This window comes from Taurulus bubalis (assembly GCF_910589615.1).
Source record: "Taurulus bubalis genome assembly, chromosome: 5".
Taxonomy (NCBI): Eukaryota; Metazoa; Chordata; class Actinopteri; order Perciformes; family Cottidae; genus Taurulus; species Taurulus bubalis.
In genome coordinates, this window is record NC_136593.1 from 18,480,942 (window position 1) to 18,505,472 (window position 24,531).

The 24,531-nt window shown below is 45.0% G+C and overlaps 3 protein-coding genes across 3 annotated transcripts; 1 reads left to right on the plus strand and 2 right to left on the minus strand.

Moving 5' to 3' along the window:
* Positions 1-5,198: 5,198 nt before the first annotated feature.
* Positions 5,199-14,750, minus strand: rpn1 (ribophorin I). The gene is made up of 10 exons (XM_079218608.1): positions 14,418-14,750; positions 13,647-13,711; positions 13,004-13,310; positions 12,707-12,916; positions 12,428-12,620; positions 12,108-12,207; positions 11,869-12,007; positions 10,842-10,961; positions 10,480-10,725; positions 5,199-6,208 (listed from the first exon to the last, which is right to left on the minus strand). Exons 1-10 carry the CDS (start codon positions 14,655-14,657, stop codon positions 6,026-6,028), a joined length of 1,803 nt encoding a protein of 600 aa, XP_079074734.1. The 5' UTR covers positions 14,658-14,750; the 3' UTR covers positions 5,199-6,025.
* Positions 14,751-19,127: 4,377 nt separating this feature from the next.
* LOC306736035 (ras-related protein rab7) lies at positions 19,128-21,914 on the plus strand. Its single transcript, XM_079217615.1, has 5 exons — positions 19,128-19,224; positions 19,452-19,578; positions 19,670-19,888; positions 20,068-20,196; positions 20,325-21,914. The coding sequence occupies exons 1-5, from the start codon at positions 19,172-19,174 to the stop codon at positions 20,418-20,420; spliced, it is 624 nt and encodes a 207-aa protein (XP_079073741.1). The 5' UTR covers positions 19,128-19,171; the 3' UTR covers positions 20,421-21,914.
* A 12-nt stretch (positions 21,915-21,926) lies between these two features.
* On the minus strand, positions 21,927-23,907 carry hmces (5-hydroxymethylcytosine binding, ES cell specific; the record flags this gene model as incomplete). Its single annotated transcript, XM_079217614.1, has 6 exons — positions 21,927-22,144; positions 22,243-22,435; positions 22,518-22,672; positions 22,995-23,219; positions 23,314-23,457; positions 23,719-23,907. 6 exons carry the CDS (start codon positions 23,905-23,907, stop codon positions 21,953-21,955), a joined length of 1,098 nt encoding a protein of 365 aa, XP_079073740.1. The 3' UTR covers positions 21,927-21,952.
* Positions 23,908-24,531: the final 624 nt, after the last annotated feature.

Below are 24,531 nucleotides of genomic sequence, written 5' to 3' on the forward strand. Positions count from 1 at the left end.
GCAGTATCTATGGCGAGATTGTTTCTTATGTACTTGAAATTAAACAAATGAATCTGACAACTTTTGCCACGTTTTTTACCTGCTTCTTAAAAGTAAGGTTTGAATCGAGGTAGATACCTAGGTATTTATATTCAGGCACTATCTGGAGCCTCTCACCAGAGACATAGACATCCGGCTCAGGTGAGTTACATGCCGTCTTTGTGAAAAACATACAGGCCGACTTTTTCACGTTTAGGTGTAAACAGGACTCTGAGAGCCATTTAGACACATTGACCATTGTATCGGTGAGTTTAAGTGCAGCCTGTTCTTTGCTTTTTGCGTGGACATAAATCACTGTGTCATCAGCGTACATTTGAATATCACATCCCCTACAAACACTGGGGAGGTCATTTATATACAAGCTGAATAATAATGGTCCCAAAATCGAACCCTGAGGGACACCCACTTCATATCCTTGCATTGGCGATACAGCCTCACCTACTCTAACACACTGGGTTCTTCCCTCAAGGTAGGACTTCATCAGTGCTAGCGATTCAGCTGAGAAGTTGAAATGTGACATTTATTGTGGTTAACAGTGTCGAAAGCCTTCCTGAGGTCAAGAAATACTGCTCCTACTACTCCCTCTTTATCCAATTTAAGCTTTATCTTCTCAAGGAGGAAGCAGTTGGCTGTGTCAGTGGAGTGCTTGGCTCGGAAACCAAACTGCATGGGATGTAGCTGGTGAGGTGAGTTGTTAAGGTGTTCAATTAGCTGCTCTGCAAGAGATTTCTCAGCTATTTTAGAGATAGCTGGGAGGATGCTGATGGGCCGATAGTTGGTAATATCGGTTGTATCACCCGATTTAAAGATCGGTGTTATAATGGATGCTTTCCATCCTTTAGGGAACACACATTGCCTGATGGAGTTGTTGATCATGCGGGTGATCGGGAGCACGAGAGGGTCTCTATGTTTCTTAAGGAACATGTTGTCAATACCATACGCATCTTTTGCCCTAGAGTTCCTGAGCGAGCCCATGAAGCGAGTGACTGTAGCATCAGAGACCTCTAGGAAGGAGAAGCCAGGTTCACCCCCAGCTACAGGTGGCAGATCAATTGAACCGACGGTGGAGCTAGGGGCCAGGGCCTTCACTGAGTCAATAAAATAGGAGTTAAAAGCTGTACACATGATTGCTGCATCTTGTATAAGGCAACCATTTACCTTAACTTTAAGCTGTTTCATTGAACCACTGTTTTGTTTACCTGACATCTTCTGTAAATTGTCCCATATTAATTTGGAATTACCATGTGCTTCAGTAATAATCTTAATAAAAAAATCTGCCTTTGCTTTTCTAAGTTCTTTGGTCACTTGGTTTCTCAACTTTGTGAATATCTGCCTATCCGTTGCCAATTTAGATTTAAGAGCTACTTTTAGTGTGTAATCCCGCTCCTTCATTAACTTCCAAATATCACCATTTAGCCATGGAAGTGCATTCTTCTGACTTGATTTAGATTTTGCTTTCTTAAGGAAACTCCTAATGGTGCTCTAGATTGTGGACAGGAATATGTGGCTATCATCCTCCACACTTATACCGGATAGGAGATTAGTCCAATTGATTCCGTTTATAGCATCCTCGAATGCATTTAGGTCACCTTTGGGAATTCTTAATTGGTGTGACTGTCTAGTAGCAGAAATATTAAATTGTTTCTTAGAGAGCTTTCTTGTTAACAGACTCAGATTATGGTCAGACATTCCAGTTACCATGTTGTAGGTTTTGGTTATCCTTTCTGGTTTGTTACTAAAAATCAGGTCAATCTGGGACTGTGAAGAGTGAGTTATCCTTGTGGGGCCAGTCACTAGCTGGGTCATGTTGAGGCTATCAACTGTCCGTTTTAGGGACTTTCTTCCTGACTTATCCTCCCAGTTAATATTAAGGTCACCCAATAAAATAACTTCCTTTTCAGTGTCACACTCCTTTAGCATGCAATTGAGCTCATCATAGAAGTCTTTTTTCGAAGATGGTGGTCTGTAGAGGCAGATAAGAGTAAAGGACATTTGGGTTGACAATGACACCTTCAGGCCAATGCATTCTAAATTAATATCATTTGACCATTCAATCTGACTGCAATTGAGATGTTCTTTAACATAGAGCATTAAACCTCCTCCTTTGCCAGCTGTTCTGTCTCTTCTGAATTTGTTGTAACCATTGACATTCAAAGCATCAGGGGGTGAATTCTTATGAAGCCATGATTCTGAAAGACATAGGAAGTCCAAGTTTGAGTCCCCTTATAAATGTTTAATTTGGTCCATTTTAGGCAGAAGACTGTGAATGTTCAAATGCCCTCCTAACAGCCCTTTGGGTTTTGCATGCGTATCCCAGAGGATACGGGCATGATTTACAGTTCCAAACTTCCATCCACCCAGCTACCCCCACAGTCACTTGTAAACTGCCTACATGCAATAAAAATCTGGATGTCATCAAACTTCCTAAAACTCAACAGCAACAAAACTGAGCTCATGGTTGTGGCTCCCAAGGCCCTGCTCCGGAAGGTTGGAGATCTCCACCTGGACGTTGACGGCTGTTCCTTCTCCCCATCCTTGGAAGTCCGCAACCTGGGTGTCATCCTGGACCCAACACTATCATTCCAATCTCATATCAGGTCCATCACCAAATCCGCCTTCTTCCACCTCAAAAACATCTCACGTCTCCGGCAATCACTCTCTGACTCTGTGGCAGAAACCCTTATCCACGCTTTCGTCACCTCCCGTTTGGACTACTGCAATGGAGTTCTGTCCGGGGTTACCAGCAAAGCCCTGGACAGGCTCCAGTATGTGCAAAACTCGGCTGCCAGGGTTCTCACCCGCACCAAGCCCTGGCAGCACATCACCCCCACCCTCATCCACCTCCACTGGCTTCCGGTCAAGTCCCGCATCACCTACAAGATCCTCCTCGTCACCTACAAATCCCTCAATGCCCTGGCTCCTCAGTATCTATCTAACCTCCTCCACCCTTACACACAGTCCCGGAACCTTCGATCCTCAGGCACGGGTCAGCTCTCCATCCCTCACACAAAAATGCAAACTTTTGGGGACAGAGCCTTCAGTGTGACAGCCCCCACACTTTGGAACTCTCTCCCCATAGAGCTCCGCAACACACCATCTCTGGACACCTTCAAAAAACTCCTCAAAACTCACCTCTTCACCAAAGCCTATGTCCTCTAGCTACTGTTGCATTTGTTATGTTTATTTATGTCTTTGTTAAGCGTCCTTGGGTTTCATGAAAGGCGCTATATAAATCCTAGCTATTATTATTATTATTATTATTATTATCAAACAGTTTGCATATGCGCAATTTTCTAATCGCCGGGTTCAGACCTTGTTGCCTTGGTTTTCGCGCGGGTGTCTCATCCGCCCTTGATGAGTGCAGGGAAGAGTTCAGCAGCGTGATACTTGCCAACAGTGTCCTTCTAACATCACATTGAAAGACACTTTGAAGAATAAGAGGCATTTATATCAAGAGACTTACTCCGACTAACAGATGATCACATGTTTAATCAGGTATGCTCGAAGAATGAATGGCCAGTCTGAGAAGCAACAGCCATACTATTCTGTCCAACAAAGCCAACACAGTAACAACATATGTGGGCTACAAGTAAGTAAAGACCCGAATCAGACATCGGTTTTACTATATAGAATGTATAATGCCTTATAGAAGTGAGTAATTTAAAAAAAAAATACCAACAAAAGAGCATGTTAAAAAAAGAACGAGAAAGAGGTAAAACAACAAACTACAGTGACTGAGATACAGAATAGTCCTGTACTTTGGTGGAATTCATGTGATTTAATGTTGTAGCTTTCATTAAATCACATGCTATGCATTTGCTTCAAGATCAATTTGTCAAATTAGCTCAAATGGACAGAAGAACTGAAGAAACAACAATATAATGTGTGTAAAAACACACAGTGCAACATCTACATGTTTTTTTAGGGGCACAAAATTAAGTTTTAAATAATAATATTGCACAAATACAATTCAATGTTCACTTTATTCTTTCCTCTGAACCTTTTCTGAAATGTACATATTGGTAGATGTTAAGTAAATTGTTGCCTACAACCTTTAATAATTTGATAAATACAGACTCTGGCCACGAAATCCTGGTGAAATTCAACTGTACCGGTATTATTATGAATCTCTATGTTGATCTGAGAATGGAGAGACGTCCAGAAAGCTTACATGTACAAATTAATTTAGGTTCTTTTGTTTTAAGAATGTATATTTTTAAGGCCAGTAATTAAATCTATAAAACCTCTGAAATCCACAAATTTGAAATTAACTTTCAGTCCCCAAAGAAATGCTTCAGACACGTCAGTCCAGCGCTCAAACCCACACAGTGGCCCGATAGCATCATTACAGAGCGGCAGGCAGACGTGAGCTCAGCGGTTTGCTCCACACAGCCGCTGCATGGCGTTGAGGTGGACGTGTGCTGTGTTCTGCTGTGAGAATGAGACTCGCCGACTCTCCGAACTCTCACCGCTCCAAATCTCCACTCAAGTACAAACACACAAACAAAACTGCTATTGTGTGGCCTTTCACAAGCACCGAGCATCAGTGCGAACAGACATTGTCTTTGCTTTCCCCCTGCTGTGTATTTTCAGAATGATTATTGTATGGCACATACAATATGTTAACATTATCATTGTGAGGGGAACAGGGCCTGTTATTATGGAGCAGGAAGTGACCTGCCAGGACCCTTGGTGACCTCAGAGGGAAAGCAGTGACCTCAGACTGACCCTTGTGTTTGTCCTGGGCGCCAAATTCTATCGAGGCAGGTCAGCTGCTCTGCCTGCCGGCTGGGGAGGAGGAGAGGGCGATAGGTGGGGTTTCACTGAAACAAGGGAGGCAACAATGTGCTGGAAATTCCCTTTAAGGTGCCCGTTTTAAATGGGGCACCAGCTGTAGTGCATATATCGCAGGTTTTTATTTAAGGATGTCAGGATGACATTATCTTAGAGGAGTATTAAATGTCAGGGTCATAAATGCAGTGTAGTTGCTCAACAGAAGAAAGCCTCCAATATGGTTAACTGGTGGTTCTCGATACAGGTGCGCCCTCTTTTGATTAACCAAGGGTATTGCTTCCCCAAATGAACACCTGTAAACCAGAACCCCAATGTCCATCTTTATACATATACATGTAATATGAAAAAAGCAACGTGCTAAATGATGAGTTTCTCAAAACTTTATTTGAAATTTGACAACTTTCCATATCATCGCCCATTTCGCCAATCTTGGTGTCCCATGTCTTTTCTCGCATACAACCTAATCTCATGTATTCACTAATCTCATGGCCAAAACACCACTTACAAAACAAAAGAAAAATCATACAAAATGTAGAAAATATGACTGAGGAACATCGAAAACAAACATTTGAGACGATGCAGAATCAGAGCTTCAAATTTGTTAAAAAATAAACGTCAGTCATGGGCGAGTAGAAAAAAGTTGTAAGTGCAAAAGAGACATGATTGGATAAAAGATCACCTTAATACTTTGAGAGCTAGAGATGATTCAACCGTATAATATGGCATATGTGAGTAAAGACATGAGACCTGGGCCCTTCCCCTATTAGTTTTCCAAATAAAAGTCCCATAACCACACATACTTAAGAGGGGGAAGAAAAAAAAGAACATTTCAGATTTGAACATCAAAATCAGGTGTCAAGTCTGAGCAGTGTGACAACGTTTAAATGTAGCTCAACAAACTCAAAAACAGACACAAAAAAAAGCCAACACTTGTGACGTAGCTGCTGTAGAGCCGAGCGCACAGTGACCTCAAGTTTATCACAAGGCACACATGTTTGGATAAACCCATCACTACCAGAAGATGAGATGTTAATTGTCCATGTCTGGGTTCAAAGATGGTAAAAAAACAAACAAAAAATGTGTACGAATGTGTGTCACATTTCCTTTAACTCTCATTCATACAAATAGTCGGTTGTATATCGTAGCAGGGGTGTTGTGTGTCTGTTTATGTGCGCTATGTGGCAGGAGTAGTTTAGAGGGCATCCAACAAACTGTCGATGCGGCCGACGAGCTCCTGCCTCTTGACGGTCAGAGTCTTCTCGCTCTCGATGTACGCTTCCTTCTTGACCTTGCCCCCCACCAGCCGCTCTGCCTCCTGGCAGGAGCGGCACACCAGCTCTTTGACCTGGCCGTCCAGCTTCTGCACCTCCCCGACCTAAGAGCACAGAGAGGAGAGGGGCGGGGCGGGTTAAGGTTAGGGCTGAACGATTAGGGAAAATAGTCGCGATTTTTTTCCTCCAATATTGCAATTGAATATACAATTTTTATTTTTTTAAATTTTATCCTCTCTTTTCCCCAATAAAACATAATGAATGATTTAAATATGACCAACACAATAGTAGATACATTTAGTGTAAAATGTTCTTTCCCATTGGCTGGGCCTATTTGTTAGAATTAAATAAAAAGAGGAGTGGGAGGAAATGTGAATTAATTTAATCCCATCCACTTTCCACAACTCAACATAATTTATATATATTTATTTTTTAATTTTTTTCCATCCATCCATCCATCCATTATCAGCCGCTTATCCGGGGTCGGGTCGCGGTGGCAGCAGGTTCAGCAGGCCGACCCAGGCTTCCCTCTCACCCGCAACACTTTCCAGCTCATTCTGGGGGATCCCGAGGCGTTCCAAGGCCAGCTGGGAGATATAATCCCTCCAGCGTGTCCTCGGTCTTCCCCGGGGTCTCCTACCAGTTGGACGTGCCTGCAAAACCTCTAATGGGAGGCGTCCAGGAGGCATCCTGACTAGATGCCCGAACCACCTCAGCTGACTCCTTTCGACACGAAGGAGCAGCGACTCGACTCCAAGCTCCCTCCTGATGTCCGAGCTCCTTACCCTATCTCTAAGGGTGAGCCCGGCCACCCTGCGGAGGAAGCTCATTTCGGCCGCTTGTATCCGAGATCTCGTTCTTTCGGTCACGACCCAGAGTTCGTGACCATAGGTGAGGGTTGGAACGTAGACCGACCAGTAAATGGAGAGCTTCGCCTTCCGGCTCAGCTCCCTCTTCACCAGGACGGACCGGTACAGCGCCTGTTTTACAGCTGCAGCCGCACCGATCCGTCTGTCGATCTCCCGCTCCACCTTACCCTCACTCGTGAACAAGACCCCGAGATACTTGAACTCCTTCGCTTGGGGTAGGCAGTTTGTCCCCACCTGGAGGGAGCAAGCCACCGGTTTCCGGCAAAGCACCATGGCCTCAGATTTGGAGGCGCTAACTCTCATCCCTGCCGCTTCACACTCGGCTGCAAAACGCCCCAGTGAATGCTGGAGGTCACAGTCCGAGGAGGCAAACAGGACCACATCATCCGCGAACAGCAGAGAGGCGATCCCGAGACTCCCGAACCGGATCCTCTCCGTCCCCTGGCTGCGCCTAGATATCCTGTCCATGAAGGTCACGAACAGGACCGGTGATAAAGGGCAGCCCTGGCGGAGGCCAACACCCACTGGGAACGTGTCTGACTTACTACCGAGGATACGGACACAGCTCCTACTGCAGGCGTACAGAGACCGGATAGCCGTGCCAACGGGTTCGGCACCCCATACTCCCGCAGCACCCCCCACAAAAACCCCCGAGGGACCCGGTCGAAAGCCTTCTCCAAGTCCACAAAGCACATGTAGACTGGTTGGGCAAACTCCCAGGACCGCTCCAGTAGTCTTGCAAGGGTAAAGAGCTGGTCCACTGTTCCACGACCGGGACGGAATCCGCACTGCTCGTCTTGAATCTGAGGTTCGACAAGCGGTCGGAGCCTCCTTTCCAGCACCCTGGCATAAGCTTTTCCCGGGAGGCTGAGCAGTGTGATGCCACGATAGTTTGAGCACACTCTCCGGTCCCCCTTCTTGAAGATGGGAACCACCAAACCCGGTCTGCCAGTCCATGGGCACTGTTCCCGACCCCCATGCGACACTGAAAAGGCGTGTCAACCAAGACAGCCTAACAATGTCCAGCGCTTTCAGCATCTCAGGGCGGATCTCGTCCACCAAGGAGCTTTTTGACTACCTTAGCGACCTCTGCCAGGGATATGGGAGAAACCACCCCAAAGTCTCCGGGGGACATGTTGGCCGGGTTTAGGAGTTCCTCAAAGTGCTCTTTCCACCGCCCGACGATGTCCCCAGTCCGGGTCAGCAGTTCCCCCCCCCTGCTGAGAACAGCCTGGGGTAGCCCCTGCTTTCCCTTCCTGAGCCGTCGGATAGTTTGCCAGAACTTCCTTGAGGCCAACCGAAAGTCCTTCTCCATGGCCTCCCCGAACTCCTCCCATGCCCGAGTTTTAGCATCCGCGACCATCGCAGCTGCAGCCCTTCTGGCCTGCCGGTACCCGTCAGCTGCTTCAGGAGACCCCTGGACCGGCCAGGCCCGAAAGGCCTCCTTCAGTTTGACAGCTTCCCTCACCCCTCGTGTCCACCACCGGGTTCTCAGGTTCTCGCCACGACAGGCACCGATGACCTTCCGGCCACAGCTCCGAGCAGCTGCGTCCACAATAGAGGCTTTGAACATGGTCCACTCGGGTTCCATGTCCCCAGCCTCCCTCGGGATTTGTGAGAAGTTCTTCCGGAGGTGGGAGTTGAAGACCTCCCGGACAGGATCCTCCGCCAGACGTTCCCAGTTCACCCTCACTACACGTTTGGGCTTGCCAGGTCTTTCTAGCCGACTCCCCCGCAATCTGATCCAACTCACCACCAAGTGGTGATCAGTTGACAGCTCTGCTCCTCTCTTCACCCGAGTGTCCAAGACATATGGCCGCAGATCAGATGATACGACTACAAAGTTGATCATTGATCTCCGGCCTAAGGTGTTCTGGTACCAGGTACACTTATGAGCCACCTTATGCTCGAACATGGTGTTCGTTATGGACAAACTGTGGCTAGCACAGAAGTCCAACAACAAAACACCATTCGGGTTCAGATCGGGCAAGCCGTTCCTCCCAATCACACCCCGCCAGGTTTCTCTGTCATTGCCCACGTGAGCGTTGAAGTCTCCCAGGAGAACTATGGAGTCGGCAGGCGGCGCCCTTTCCAGGACCCCTCCCACCGACTCCAAGAAGGCCGGATACTCTGAACTGCTGTTCGGTGCATAAGCACAAACAACAGTCAGAGCTTTACTCCCTGCAACCCGTAGGCGCAGGGAGGCGACCCTCTCGTTCTCCGGGGAAAACTCCAACATAGCGGCGCTCAGCCGGGGGCTCGTGAGTATCCCCACTCCCGCCCGGCGCCTCTCACCCTGGGCAACTCCAGAAAAGGACAAAGTCCAACCCTTCTCCAGGAGCTTGGTTCCAGAGCCCATGCTGTGCATGGAGGTGAGCCCAACTAAATCTAGCTGGTACCGCTCCACCTCCTGCACCAGCTCCGGCTCTTTCCCCGCTAGCGAGGTGACGTTCCACGTCCCTAGAGCTAGTCTATGCTGCCGGCGATCGGCTCGCCCAGGTCTCCTGCCTGGCCCGCCGCCCGGTCTGTATAGCACCCAACCCCGATAATTCTCCCCGCGGGTGGTGGGTCCATGGGGTGACTGCTGCTCCATGTTGTTTCTTCGGGCCGAGCCCGGCCGAGCCCGACCGGGCCCCATGGGCGAAAGCCCGGCCACCAGACGCTCGCCGACGAGCTCCCCTCCTGGGTCTGGCTCCGGGAGGTTGCCCCGGTTTCCCTTGTCCGGGCGAGGTAACTTCAGTTACTTCGTTGAGATCCCGAGCTCCGAGGTTGAAATCTCCGTCAATAAAATGGACTGTAAGACTCTGGTAAGGCTCAGCTGTGCGGCTTGACCACAGATCAGTAGTGGTAGCAAAAAAGTCCACTGTTTTAAGCTCCGTGGCGACTTTTTCTTTGCACTTTTTGTACAGCTCCGGTATGGCAGTCTGACTGAAATATGTACGGGGGGTATCCTGTACCGTTTATCAAGCGTTTTGATCAATGCCATGGACCCAGGCTTGGTCACCGGGCTGAGAGGCATCATATATTTGGCTATGAACTTGGTTATTGCCCGAGTGATTTCCCCGTGTCTTTGTGAATTCCGTTCATATGGATTGACGCTTTCAAACATTTCGGTCAGTGATCCCACATCACCTGACGCTGCGCAGCATCTTCTTTTTTGAAACCAGAACAGCACGTCGGTGGTTCCACACCACCGACGTGCTGTTCCTCTTCGAGACTAAAGTCTCAGCTGTGTCAGTTTCTGACTGTTCCGTGGAGCCAGAGACCATTGCGCAACAGGTTAAAGGGCCGCATGAAAAGTTGATGCAGCCGAGTTCTCCGCTCTTTCGCTCGCATCACGTGATGACGTTGTAATCGCGCACGATGCGGTTAGAAAATCTCGTTTTATCATATCGCGATATTATCGCAAATGCAATTAATCGTTCAGCCCTAGTTAAGGTTACTGTACTTTTAGATAATTTCACTTACACCATTTCGGCCTACGCTCTTGAATACGCGGCGCTCACCTTATCAGCCAAGTCGGAGCCCTCCGCTTTGAGGCGCGCCTGCAGCGAGCTGATTTCGTTGGTGAGAGTGCGGTGGTCGGCCTCCAGGGTCTTCCGACCGCTGTTGAGAGCCCCGGTGTCGCGGGACTGCTTGTAGCGATTGACCACCTCGTCCATGTGTCGGTACAGACCCAGGCGCTTGTTGACCAGAGTCAGCACTTGCTCGGTAATGGAGGCCACCTTCATACGCACCTCAGCCGCAGGGTCCTGAACAAAGAAGACAGACATCAACACAGAAATATAATTATAAAGAATATCTGCCAAAGGGAGGGAGAAAACCAGGCCAGCAGAAGCTAGGTTTCCTTTAGAGACAACAGTCATACCTTTGTGATGGCAAAGTCCAGGCGGACATAGATGATGACGGTGAAGAAGAGAATGTAGAAGGCCGCTACAACCAAGAGAGGCTCCTGCAGCATCAGGATCCGGTTGAAGTTATAATGAACCTAGTAATCACAAAAGAGGTTTATTGACTCATATTTGTATACATTTTCACAGTGTATATCATAAAGGTTCTCTTTTTTGGGGGGGAGGGCATTTTATGCTATTATTAGATAGCTAAAGTAGAGGGATGTGAGAAAAATGAGAGAAAAGGGAACAACATGCAACTTAAGTCCCCAGCCATACTAAACATTGCAGTCAAAGGTCTTTCTTAACCCACAAGCCATAGAGTGCCTGCTTAAACAAGATATTATCACATTACTAAGCTGCTAATGCCTTAAATAAAAATCCAAAACCGATGCCGACTAAAGCTTCTCAAAGACGAGGCCTTGCATTTTCTCTCTAGCATATTGTAAATTGAACACCTTGTTTTGACTGTTGACGCTGTGAGAATTACAGCACTGAGAAGAATGCATTGTGAAAGTACAGTATAGCCAGGCAGGTCTTCACAACACATTAACGGCACTAAACAGCCCCTCATGACTGACACAGATAAACACCACAAACAAAAACATACGGGTCATTTTGCTGTTCTTAGAGGCTTTCCTAAGCAGTGTTCCACAAAGCAAGTTTAACAATGTACCTATAAAAATAAAAGAAACTCAGAACCTCCACACATCTGGAACAAGGAGTGGTGTAAAAAGACTTGTTCCTGTTTTTACTCAGCAACATTATACAGATAACGCCTTCTTGGAAGGGTATGTTTTGTCACGAGGATTGTTCAATTAGGTAAAAAACAAACAAACAAGTTCATACTACTACCAGTTCTGCAGCTTATCTGGCTTCAAGCACCTAATAACACTCCAACATGTTACATTGATGTAAGCAATCGCCTACAAATCTGCAGGCAAATAAAATATGCATGTAATATAGACTGTCCATGTACCCATCTCTTTCTAATGTTAGTCTTACCACAACATCCTGAATGTGATGCTCCACCAGGTTGTTCTTGGTGGCGATCAGCACTGGTCGCCCAAACGTATCCAGATATGTATAGTGCAGCTGGTTTGGCATGCGATCAATCTTGTAAGGTGTATCCACTTGGATGTTTCTGAGAGAACATTACAGGAAAAATGTGAAAACTCAGCACCAAATACTGCAGAAATCTCTGCTAAACCAAACATACTGAAGATTTGCTTGCAGTCACTGACCTGGCTCCTTCTGGCAGGATGATTTTCACAGTGAGGGAGTCAATCACCTGGTCATCATAGACATGGTCAACTAGTCTCATCTTCAGTGCATAATGGTCCCCTAGAAGAGAAACACACCCTGGGATTCAGTCTAATTAAGAAGCATGGTATAAATCAGGATAACAGCAAGCGTCGGTGAATCTTCTTTGTCAACACAACATTTTGTCTCAATTATCCGCCTCTACTTTTCATCCATTTGTTGTTGTTCTCTTTATAATATGGGTAGGAATCAAAGTGTTCTCGTGTGTCTGGGTTAGTTATGTTTTTAGAATTCAACTCACCGAGGGTGTAGAGGTACTCATAGCTGGGCAGATTGTAGCCGATCATGTAGTGGGTCTTCCAGCCTCCGAACAAGGGGAAGCGAGGCCTGACCTCCACCTCCACTGAATCATCCAGAACCTGCAGATGGGAGGTGGAAATGTTGCCAATCTCATCTCTGTAGTAGACGTCCTGAGCTGAGGCCGGAAGGATAGTCTGTTGGGCAGAAAGTATATAGTTATAGTCGTCATCATCATCTTAAGAGTGAAAACAACAACAGTGGTTTATGTTTAATACAACACCTTGAAAGACTTGACAGATGAGATACCGCTGTCTGACTGACGCTGATAATCGTAGCGTGAAAAAGGGCCCTTCAGTACGGCTCCTGTGTGCCTCAGGTTGATAGTCTCTTCCACAGCAATGTTACCCCAGTGGGAGACTTCAATGGTCCGAATGATGTTACTGATGGTGAGGAAGGGCGAGTTGTTTTCATAATGGATCTTCATTGTATCCTGGACAATAGAGAACACGCAGAACATTTTAGGAACACTTTTTCTACAGATTCACTTGAAGCTCATCCGATCTTGTCACAGCTGTACCTCGCTGAACGGCGCAACATCACGGAACGGTCCGTACTCAAGGATCTCATCGTTCTTGCTGGGGTTACCCAGCTTGGTGTAGGTCTCCACAGTCTTGGAGGCCAGGCGGACACGTGTAGTCTGGCTGCGAGTGGGATAAGGGGAGTACATGTAGTGGTTCCCCTGAAAGACCACCAGCTGGCGCTCAGCCTGTGTGATGTGTGTGGGGAAGGGCTTCAGGACATGGCTCAACGTCATCTCCACCTTCGTTTTCAGCTGAGCGCCTGCTGCCAGACTGGAGGGCAGCTGCACTTTGTAAAATAAACCACTGCATGGGATCAGATGAGACAGGGAGGAGCACGGTGAGATACATTTACATAATGCTGTAAAAGATCAGAACTACACAACGAAAACTGGTTTTCAGGAATTCAAGTTGGGATTCTTTAAAGGATTTCTTTTTAACGAGACAGACTGGTTTTTATTACTTAACTTTGTAGGCATAAATTGCTGCCAAAATGACCCTACATGTTTATGAATAACTAATTTAGCAAGTGGTATTGTTTTATAACCCAACCCATTTTTTTTCCTATTAAAAGTCAATGGACTGACAGTTAAACAGGAAGGCAATGCTGGTTAACAATGCGAGAATCCGATCTCATCATACCTTTGGCCCTGAATTGTTGTCTGTTGAAGTTCAAGTGTCCCATCCTCCTCCTCGTCACCCTTCACCTGTGGAAACATTGCGCTTTGAGCATACTCTCGATGAAAGAGAAAAAACAGTTTAATTCTAAATGCAGGACAAGTGAGGGGTCTAAAATGCGATGTATAATAATTCCTCTTATTATTCATACTAAAAACAGAGCCTAGTTAGAGCTTCACAAATAATAGTGTGTGTGTGTGCGTGTATGTGGTGGGGGGGCAGTCCTGCGCAGTCACACACGGAAGTGAGCTGCCCAGCTCATACGTGTCATTCAGCTACTGACAGAGCGTGCAGCGCTGCGGAAGTTAACGTCCTACAACCCATATCTTAAAAAAAAAAATCAAAATCAAGTGATCCGTGTTAGGCCCATTTCTGCAAAATGAGCAAATGAGCTCGTGCCAATATCTTTGCACGAAGCAATACAACGTTAGTTACCGTACGTGTTGAAATGCTAGCTAACGTTGACGCTGCCCGCACTGAATGAAATACACGAGCCTGGCGAGTCAGTTAGCTCTAAGTTCATGCATTCATTGAACGCACGTCGTTATTAAATCGCGCAATGTTGCTGCTGTCAATGCAGGGGGTAAACGAATGCATTATTTGAGAGCAGCGAAAGTTGCAGAGCCAAGACACGAGTAGCGTACTATGAAGTGGTTAGCTAACAGGCTAAAGGCTCGCGAGTCGGGTTACAGAGAGAGATGCTGGCGGTATTTAATTCACTGGTGTTCTGCTCACCGAGGCTCCGACGTACGCCAGGTGCGGGGCCAGCTCAGCCTCCACCGCCAATATGAAGCTATGGACGGCAGAGTGTCCCTGGTTGGACAGGACGATCTCCGCGGTGATCTTGGCCAGATGAGTGCCCAGGTCCACTGTCCTCTTCACCTCCTCGTTCACCAAACCGTCCGCTGAAACCTGCGAGCTCGCAGCAGCCAGAAGCAGCAGGCAAGCGGCGAGAAGTGGCGACTTTCGAGTCATTGTGGGAGAAATTCAGAGCTGGAAGAAATAAAAACCGGGATAAGAACAAACAGCTTGAGGGGAAACCGTAGAGCAGCAAAGAAAGGCCGCCGTGCCGCTCTACATCAGAAAGGGTGACGCGTCATTCCCTCCGACGTGATGACGTCACGACGCGCTCTTTGCAACGTGTTGTACGTCGGTCGGAAGCGATTGTGGCACAAGCTGACAAATAATAATTAAAGAAGTGTTTTTTTCAGAAGACAACCACATTGAGATAACCCTTGCAACGTTTTGTCTCGAAATGTTGGACCCTGATGGACTGACTGTCTGACCATTAAATATTTGTGGTAGTCAGTGATTTAGGCCTTCTAATGACAGTGTCAGTGTACCACACAGTAAACTAACTAACACAATATAACATTATTTTAGCAGAATTTTATCTTCAAAGTTCTATATCAGGCCGAAATAGCTCAGTTGGGAGAGCGTTAGACTGAAGATCTAAAGGTCCCTGGTTCGATCCCGGGTTTCGGCACGATTAAACTTTAGAAATTGCAGGATGTGTTTTAGAATCAGAAAAACTTTATTTATCCCCGAGGGGTAATTAAGAAGGCAAAGAGCGGCATATAAGAGATTAAGAAACAAATAAAGAAATTAAGAAACAAACAATAATGGATGAAGACAAGGATAGGAAAGAATTATACACACACGCAAAGTTGAGGAGGTTCTATGATAAATAAAAGGTGCAGGTGAATGATAAGGTGCAAGTAAATATAAGTGAAAAAAATAAAAATAAAAATACAGTTATGTATTTAAATAATAAATAGTAAAGAATAAACAAATACATATATACATATGTTATAGAATTGTGTTATTTATACTAATACGGTGGCAGACCAGCTGCTAGATGCTAAGTGAGGGAGTAAGTGTGATTATGTTAACCCTGTAGTATTTAGGAGAAGAACAGCTTTGGGGATGAATGTGGACTTCCTTCTCTGGGTTTTACACGCTGGACAGCGTAACCTACGTCCTGATGGGAGTTGCTCTAAGGATGAGTGCAGCACATGTGATGAATCACGGAGAATACGGCGGGCCAAGCCACATGTCTGCTGCTCATACACAAAACTAAGATGACGTGTAGGAAGTCCGATGACCTTGGAACACACTTTAACAATGTTATGCAGGCGACAGCATTCTGACAGCATTCTGACAATGCTGACAATGCTGACAATGCTGTTATTGAATGGGGTTTATGGACAAATACCTGATTGCTGTTAATGTCTTTGTAGGATCAGCCCATGGACTTTCCAGTAATAGGGCTTCACTCAATAATACTGTTCACACCTAAATCACACACAGTAGTTGACATTTCTGTAAATCAAATGTGATAAATACAACTAAATATTACACTCAGAGGGAGTTTAGGTTTAGGTTTAGTTGAAAAGACTATTTAATTATAGAGCACTTAAATAGATGTCTTAAATGTTACTGGGGATTAATTCATGAAAAGACTGCAGAGTGTGTAGTGAGCTGATCAGAGAGGACATTGATTCAGGAGTTAATTCTGCTGAAAAGAGACTGGAAAAGACCTGAAAAGTCCTCAAAATCACGATTACACCCAAAAATCCAGCACAGACATTGTGCAACCACTGGAAATGAGCTGGGATTAAATTAGCGTCAGGGCCCCTGTCTTTTTTTTTTTTTTTAAATAAACAGAGAAACAGTGAACTGGGTCACAAAGTGTTAACTCCTAAGAGCCCTAACTGGCAACATGAGGAATTCATTATGATCTTACAAAACAGCCATGACAATTCAAGGCTTATGGTCAGGACCCTCATTTGGTGGCACCACTGGCAAACAGCGAAGATGGCTGACATCAGGATGTCCTACCACTGCCTGGAAGGTCTGGAGTGAATGACAGCAACGAGGCAGTAATCATTACATCAAAGGGGGAGTAGGTCACACTTTTGTCCCAGGCAGGTTATTCTGGTCAACCATACATTGCTAAAAGAAAAAAACACATTCTACTTAAATTTGGATGATGTGTGGCCCCAAGTGTTGTTGTTCTGTGTATTGATTAATTAATGAATCGTCACAATTGTTAACTAAAACTATAAACAATAATAATGCTGAAGCATACGATTTAAGGCTCAGGTAGTCTTACTGGCTATTCTGTTCCTTCACACTATATTTAATAAAATCTATATTACAAGTTATGACATGTGTGTTATTGTGACTTCTCGGGTTTCTGTTGAACAAGGCGTGTCCAGCGCGTGACGTCGACCGAGCTTGTTTTGGAGGAAGTGAACAGATCTCGGCTAGCAGATAGCGCGTTAGCTTGACAGGAAAAGCGAGCGTCAACGGTAACGGGGCGAAACAGAACATTGTACCAAATCGCCTCCGTTAGACGAAGAGAGATAGACATGTGTGTTGGCAGGGTTGGCTTAGACAAATAGAGGTAGCTGCGGAGCTAGCTGTCGGAGGTCACTTCGCTGTCGACGCTTTAAACGTCTTGTTTTCGCACAGGAGCCGTTAGCCTGTTAGCTAGCCCGTTCGCTAGCTGACGCTTCCAACCAGAAGAAAAGTCCAGTTTTGATTTTTTTTTTTTTTTTTTTACCGCAGGATCCTTGCTCAGGTTAGTTTCTAGTGGCTCTAATTATTGCTTTTACTAACGATGCATATAATATAAATATACGTTGTATAACGTTTGCTGCAACTAAGTTTCACGTCGGTTAATACACCTTATAGATTTAGCTAACTAAACGTTAGCTTAAATTAAGAAGTGTCACCGATGCGGCTAATTGATCGTTGACACGGGGTGTAAGAAGAGTCTGTGTTTAATACTGATATCCCAACCTACGGTTCATCGTTGTCTTATACGTAGTTACTAAGCTATCTAGCATTTTGATCCCAGACTGTAACGTATAAAATAGTGTGTTGGATGTCTTTCTTGCTGTTGGGTAAAACATGTGAGATAGGGCTATCTGCTTTCAGTGTATTTAGTGGAATCGACCAAAGAGGTCCACAGATTGATCCCAACTATGGATTATACCGGTCTGTGTGTGTGTATTGTATGCAACAGCAGCGTTTGCTGTGCTAATCACGCTTGCCAAGTCATGGTTCCGTTAGTCCTGTGTTTTATAACCATGTGATCAGTCCCTGACACAGTGTCATGGGTTTCAGATTATGAGCGCCGCAGCAATAGCTCGGGAATAGTTTTGCCTCGCTATAGCACCGATGTGGACTAAAGCCGTGTATTGTCATTGATTTAGCCGGCTGTAAAAGTGACGCGTGGATTAAACCTATTCCAAATTGTTGTTAATAATCATGTCATCCAGGTATAACCTGAGTGGAGTGATGAGTTGAAGCCCATCAGTAATAGAGTTTGGACTTTGGTTGTTACATCAATATGGGGAGGTTTATTGTTACAAAGCACATGCAGTCAAAGTGAGAAATGCTTCGTTGCTGTCTGGAGCAGGCTCCAAATATGAGACCATTTTAATCAGCATCAGCCATGGATTTGATAATAAAACTAAATCTGTAGTTGATGATCCGGACACATTTCTGCATGATATGATGTAAAAAAAAAAAATGGGAAGAAATAATTTTGAGACATTTATCAGGGATTTAATAACAAGCCGATATAGATTTAGTTATTGTGTTAAGGACGAGTATGTTTCAAGAAGAGCTGAGAGAAATTCTCATATTGCTCCTTCTTTTCCCGAGTTAAGTTTAGTTTCCAAGTAGTTTTACGATAATACTTATGTCTGTGTCGAGAATGATTGAAGTGCACCACCTGTTTGGTAAGGACACATACAGGTCTCAGCTGGGAAGTCATGATGCAATACAGCACAGACATGTAATCATTAATATGATTCAGGGTTCAGCATTCAGAATGCACTGGTTCCATTTTTGTTTTTAGTTTGCTGTAATGTCCAGCTTTAAAAAAGATGCAAGAATTGTACCTTGGGAATGAAACAATGTTGTTTAATTTCCCATTGAATGGTTTGTATAAGCAAAATATAAATATCACAAAATCAATGCTTTAGAGTATAACAATTTAAAACAAACAGCTGTGTGTGCTAAACACAGTCTGTGTCATTTCAGCTCAACAGCTCTAGCGCTGCCATTGTTATATTTTTGCAAAGCAAAAACAAAGTGGAGGGAATTGTTTTGTTTCATGAATTGTATTTCGAGCCACGTGTCATGGTACAATGCGGTGCAGCATATTGTTTTTACCCCCTGTTACTGTATTTGTCTTTGTGAAGTGAAGTAAACATTTGCATTGGTGACAGTGTACTTGGTTTCATTCCGAGAACAGCCCAATTTCTTTGGAGTGTATTTCGAGACGCACACGGGCATCATCATCTTTCTGTGAAACCTGTTGGCCCATATCAGAAGGGTCAAAACCCGGGGGCAGGACTCCTGTGTTCATCTTGTTTGAGCAATACCAGCGATATTCTGCTTCTATTGGGGTTTTCTTCTCCCCTCTAATCTACTCCCTTCTTTTTGTTTTTTGACTTTACAGCTGTGGCACAATGACGTCAAGGAAGAAAGTACTACTCAAAGTCATCATCCTCGGAGACTCTGGGTGAGTGTTATTGAGCCAAAGCCTAAAAGCCAAGGCGATGAGAACAACAATAAAGAGGGACACTAGATGCTTTATTGTAAAGAAAACACCTAATTGGGGTAATAATATGCTCACTTTTATTTAACAAGCAAGGAACCTATTTTGTACTTTCACCAATCAATGCAACACATTACCTTTTCTCTGTCACTTGTTTCTGAATGTATCCTGTGATTTATTTTCTCTCCTAGAGTTGGGAAGACCTCGTTGATGAACCAGTATGTGAATAAGAAGTTCAGTAACCAGTACAAAGCCACAATAGGTGCTGATTTCCTGACGAAAGAAGTCATGGTGGATGACAGACTTGTCACGATGCAGGTACTGAGGAAATGCCACACGCAAAGGATGCCGCAGCAATCTGATTATTTAGTGTATGTAAACACACTATCTGATTGTTTCTGTATCGCAGATATGGGACACAGCCGGTCAGGAGAGATTCCAGTCCTTAGGCGTGGCGTTCTACCGTGGAGCAGACTGCTGCGTCCTGGTGTTTGACGTGACGGCACCCAACACCTTCAAGACTCTCGACAGCTGGAGGGACGAGTTCTTGATCCAGGCCAGCCCTCGAGACCCGGAGAATTTCCCCTTTGTGGTGCTGGGCAACAAGATAGACTTGGAGAACAGACAGGTGGGTCCAGACAGTCATAATTTACTGTATGTTTTGCAAGAGGTGTCGTTATGGGCACCCTTTGTTTTTGTTCTTCAGTAGTTTTTGAGGCCTTAGAATTTAGTTTAGAATATTTTTTAAATGGATTGGATAATGCGCTTATGTTTCTTACGTTTAACAATCGCTGCTTTGTGTTTCAGGTGACAACCAAGCGAGCACAGGCTTGGTGTCAAAGCAAGAACAACATCCCATATTTCGAAACCAGCGCCAAGGAGGCAATCAATGTGGAGCAGGCCTTCCAGACTATTGCACGCAACGCCCTCAAACAGGTAAAGGACCGGCAGGAAATCCTGTCAGACGTTTGACCCAGAGTCTCTCGAATGTTGAGGAATATAATTTCTGGGGGCATGTGTACAGTGAAAGCTTGGGAGATGCAACTGTTTTTGTCTGATTTCAGGAGACCGAAGTGGAGTTGTACAACGAGTTCCCCGAGCCGATAAAGCTGGACAGGAACGAGCGAGCCAAGCCGTCAGCGGAGACCTGCAGCTGCTGAGGGCTCTGAAGATCTTTGGAGGGTTGGGGGCTGTCTCTGCCCTCACTGTTCTTTCTTGCCTTGTCTATATATCCCTTATCCAATGGCCCACTGTGTTAATCCTGAAAGCCCAACATACAAGCAGCATCCCACTCATTGAGTACTACAAACAAATGTGCTGCATTCCATATGTATACAAAACACACATTTTCTATAATATATGAGTCTCCTAGCCCAAAGAACACCTCAAAGAAACGTATCCACGTACGATGCTTATTTACTTCCCAGTGTTTCTCCACGTGCTTTTTCATGACGGTGGTTGTTTGGGCTAACCTGGTTCCATGTATATCACAGCTTTCATGCCCAGTTTTGTTTCCAACTCCTTTTTATTTAGTAAATCGAAACATTATATCTCCATGTTTGTGTTGAGAGGAAACATGCCCCCCTGATTTGTGTTGTGGCTTAAATGTATTCGACTCTCAAAAACAGTCGTGACCGTGGTTTCACTTTACCTCGTGCAGTCTACAAAATAAAAAAGAACTCTGCTGAAGTAGTGAAGGATCAAAACGTGTGAATTTGCATGTGGGCCACAATAATGTGCTGCCTGCTGATTCTCATTAATTGGCACATAATTGAAAATCCAGTTTCGCAACAGTTATTTTTATTTTTTTGCACTTTGCTGTCAGTCACAATTACTTAAGACTCTCTTAAGGATCTCAAGTTGGAGCCACAATAAATGCAATTGTAGCTGAGGTTGAGGACATTGTGTGAATCCAGACTTGGCTGCTTGATGTAAGCGCTGTCCCTCTATTGGAAAAATGAAGGTTCATCTCGTAATCAGTTATTCTGGGTACAAAATCTGCCGTGGGAATGAACCAAATGAAGACAGCATGTCGTTTTACCCGATAGCCCCGGAGAGGAGACATTTTTCTCAACTATCAATATCATTCATAACGGAGTACTATTAGTTAGTAAATTTGTTTTTACTGTCAACTATTGCCAGACTTTGTATATTTGCAAACCTCTCAATCACTGTGGGAAGGCAAACAAGTTGTGTTGTAAATCTCCATATCCGACTCTGCCAGTTGCTCGTGTTGGCAAACAATTTAAGTGCTTGACATTTCTTTTAACCGATCAGATCTTTAACCATCTGTTCGTATTATGTTAAAACTTTGAAATGCATTATAGATTACAAGATAGCATACATACTGTAACTTTTGAAAGAAGAAAAGAAAAAAAAGTGTGGGGAAGTATTGACATTCATCATTATTATATTATTAATATGATAAATGCATAGCATCTACATTGTTTTGAAATGTCTTCGCGTTTCAAGTAATAAGGGTAATAAACATCTTGATTAAAGCATGCTCTTTATTTCTGCCATTTATTAATAGAATTTTGAAATGAAATCGTATCTGTAGCGTTTCTTTTTTATTACATTGAAAGCGGTTACTTACGAAGCAAAAGCACAACTGTCAAAAATAGTTAAGTGGAATAAATAATGCCAAAATGGTCTTTTAACACTACAGAGTTTTCAATCCCAGTTCACATCTTCATTTGGTTCTTGGTTTCTTATTGGCCCCCTGAAGCCACTGGTGAAGTAATCCTGTTGACGGGCACTGAGCCTCTGCCTCACTTTCTTGCTCTTCTTTACTCTCGCATGTGGCGGGCTCCTTCCTCTTTGAAGGTGCACTGGTCATCAGCCAGCTCATCATCATCTTACTGCTGGCTGTGGCTTTGGGCTCCTATGTGTCGAAGGTCAGATTGGTCAGCTTAAACCTCACCAAACAACTGGAACAATTATCCAACCACCGTGAGTAAAATACCACAGTAAATCAAATACCTTTTTGCTGTTAAGATCTATTGGCTGAAGGCACTCTGGAGAGTTGTTACGAGAGTTGTTTACTAGTGAAGAGACCGGGTGAAAAGTCAAACTGCTTTTAGACTGGAGCAGTTTAACGGCGTCTAGGGACTTCACTTCTCCAAAATCCAGCCATCTTCTCACTTCTTCCTCTCCATCCAGGACTGCTGGCATCCTAAACCACAACCACACAGTAATTTAAGATTCCATACAGACACCAATTGAAAAAAGGGTGTTTCCTCATTAGCTATCCTTACCTATCATGGATGCTTTCCAAGTTAAGGGAAGCGTTCACAGTTATTACACTGTATGTATAAAGGGGTTCTCCGCCACCTGGAGGTGTCCAGCAGTCAAACAGTCCAGCCATCGTCAGCAACTTCCATCCATTCCACTCACCTGGTGCTTCTCCTCCCTGACCAACACATAGCAGAACAGAGGGGTACGGCAATAAGAATTAGCAGATTTCATGAAAATGGGACAGACTTTGTTGGTATGATTGTAATTATTGTTTCTACACTTCCTGGCACCAGTAGCAAAGCATGAGTTTGCATGTAGCATGATATTGTGAATGCTAAAGAAACACTTGTGGGACACATGCACATTTTGGCTCCTCTCCCACACAGGATATTTTCAGTCACGACAATTTCCGCCCCATCTGCATTCTCTCTACTTCTCATCTGGATGAAAGTACATTTTTGTGGTGCTTATATTGCTATAGAAACCCCAATATGAACCTCTGTCAAGTCAGCAGAGGCCTCCTCTGGAGGGCACGCTGTCTCTGAATTCTCCTTATTGCCAGCTGAGGTCACGGGGTCATCCTCATCCTCTGTTTTCTCCCGACTGGTTCCCTGGGTCTGAGGAAAGTAGATGAAGAAAGGCTGCTTGTCTTTCGCCTGCCTCTTCCACTCATAAAAGCCATCAGCCAGGATGACGCAGCGCTGCCCTTTTATCAGGGGGTCCTTTAGGGAGACGACAAAGTGATCACACACAGAGACCAAGACGTAAAACAATAATGACAATACAGCTCTCAGCAGTGCCTAAAACTGCATGCACCTTGAATGTTTTCTTCTCCAACATATTTTCACTGCGGCAGTTGTTGGTGCTGTATTGCATCTTGCTTGGGTCATTCTCCTTGAACCAGGCAGGGACCAGACCCCATCGCATGGATGCCAGCACACACTCATCGACAGGAGCATTCTGCAGACACACAAGGAGGGAACACAAAGACAAGTACCAACAATATATAATGCTTTTCAATTCAATTGGTCTGTAGTACACAACACCTTTTGAGGCCTCACAATGGTCCATAATGTGGAGACTGTGACAGGGAGGAGTTTACGAGTTATGTCTGTGGTTAGTTGTTAAGGTGTGGGTTGTTGCATTGAATTGCATTGTGTGTTGTTGTGTATCCGTATTGTTATCTACTAGAAGACGTTATAGGCCAAAGTGTTCCCTTACCGTGTCGAAATGCCTCCGGGACAGCAGCACGGGGCTCATGGACTGGGGGCTCTTGTTGTAAGAGGGTCGGTACTTGTCCGCATCTCCGTCCCTCCAGCGGGGCTGTCTTCGTTGCCCTCCCCGGTTTCTGTAGGAGCAGGCTCGGCTCACCTCGTCAGAAGCAAGCGTGCACGCGGTTCTTCCACACATTCAGCGTTTAGCGGTTTAGCTTAAGTTAAATTCAGGAAGAAAACCACCACTATAATAGCTGTCTTAAACCGTCAAAAAGAAAAAGAAAAACATCGCTCGGTTTACCTGCTTGCTTGTGTTCTGAAGGCAATCGTAAAGTGCAGCTGTATTATGTTATTAGCATTAACGTAGTGCGGGGATTTGCCCGGGCAGAGGAGCAGGATGCGACGTCACGTGACACCGTGACTCCGTACGGCAGCCCCAAGATGGCGCCAGAACACCGAAAACGATCAAATACAAAGATTATAACAACAAAACGGCGTACTGGCACTGTGTTCAGTTATTCCACAAGACTACGATATGACGTAGCACACACAGACACACACACAAGGTTCAGTCCAGATAACGTGGTCCAGATAACGTCTACCCAGCGGGTGCCATGGCGACAATACACCGGTCTAGTTGATCGACTTGTGGACCTCACTCAGCAGGTAAGAGCAACAAAAACACCAGACCATAGGGTCAAAAGTTTGTTTAACATGGTTACGGTCGAGAAGACAGTGTCTGCTGCGGCTGGCTACTTTGCCAGTACGTTTTAAAAATAGTATGGAAGTCGGAGAGTTGTAACAGTGATGCTAATGTTAG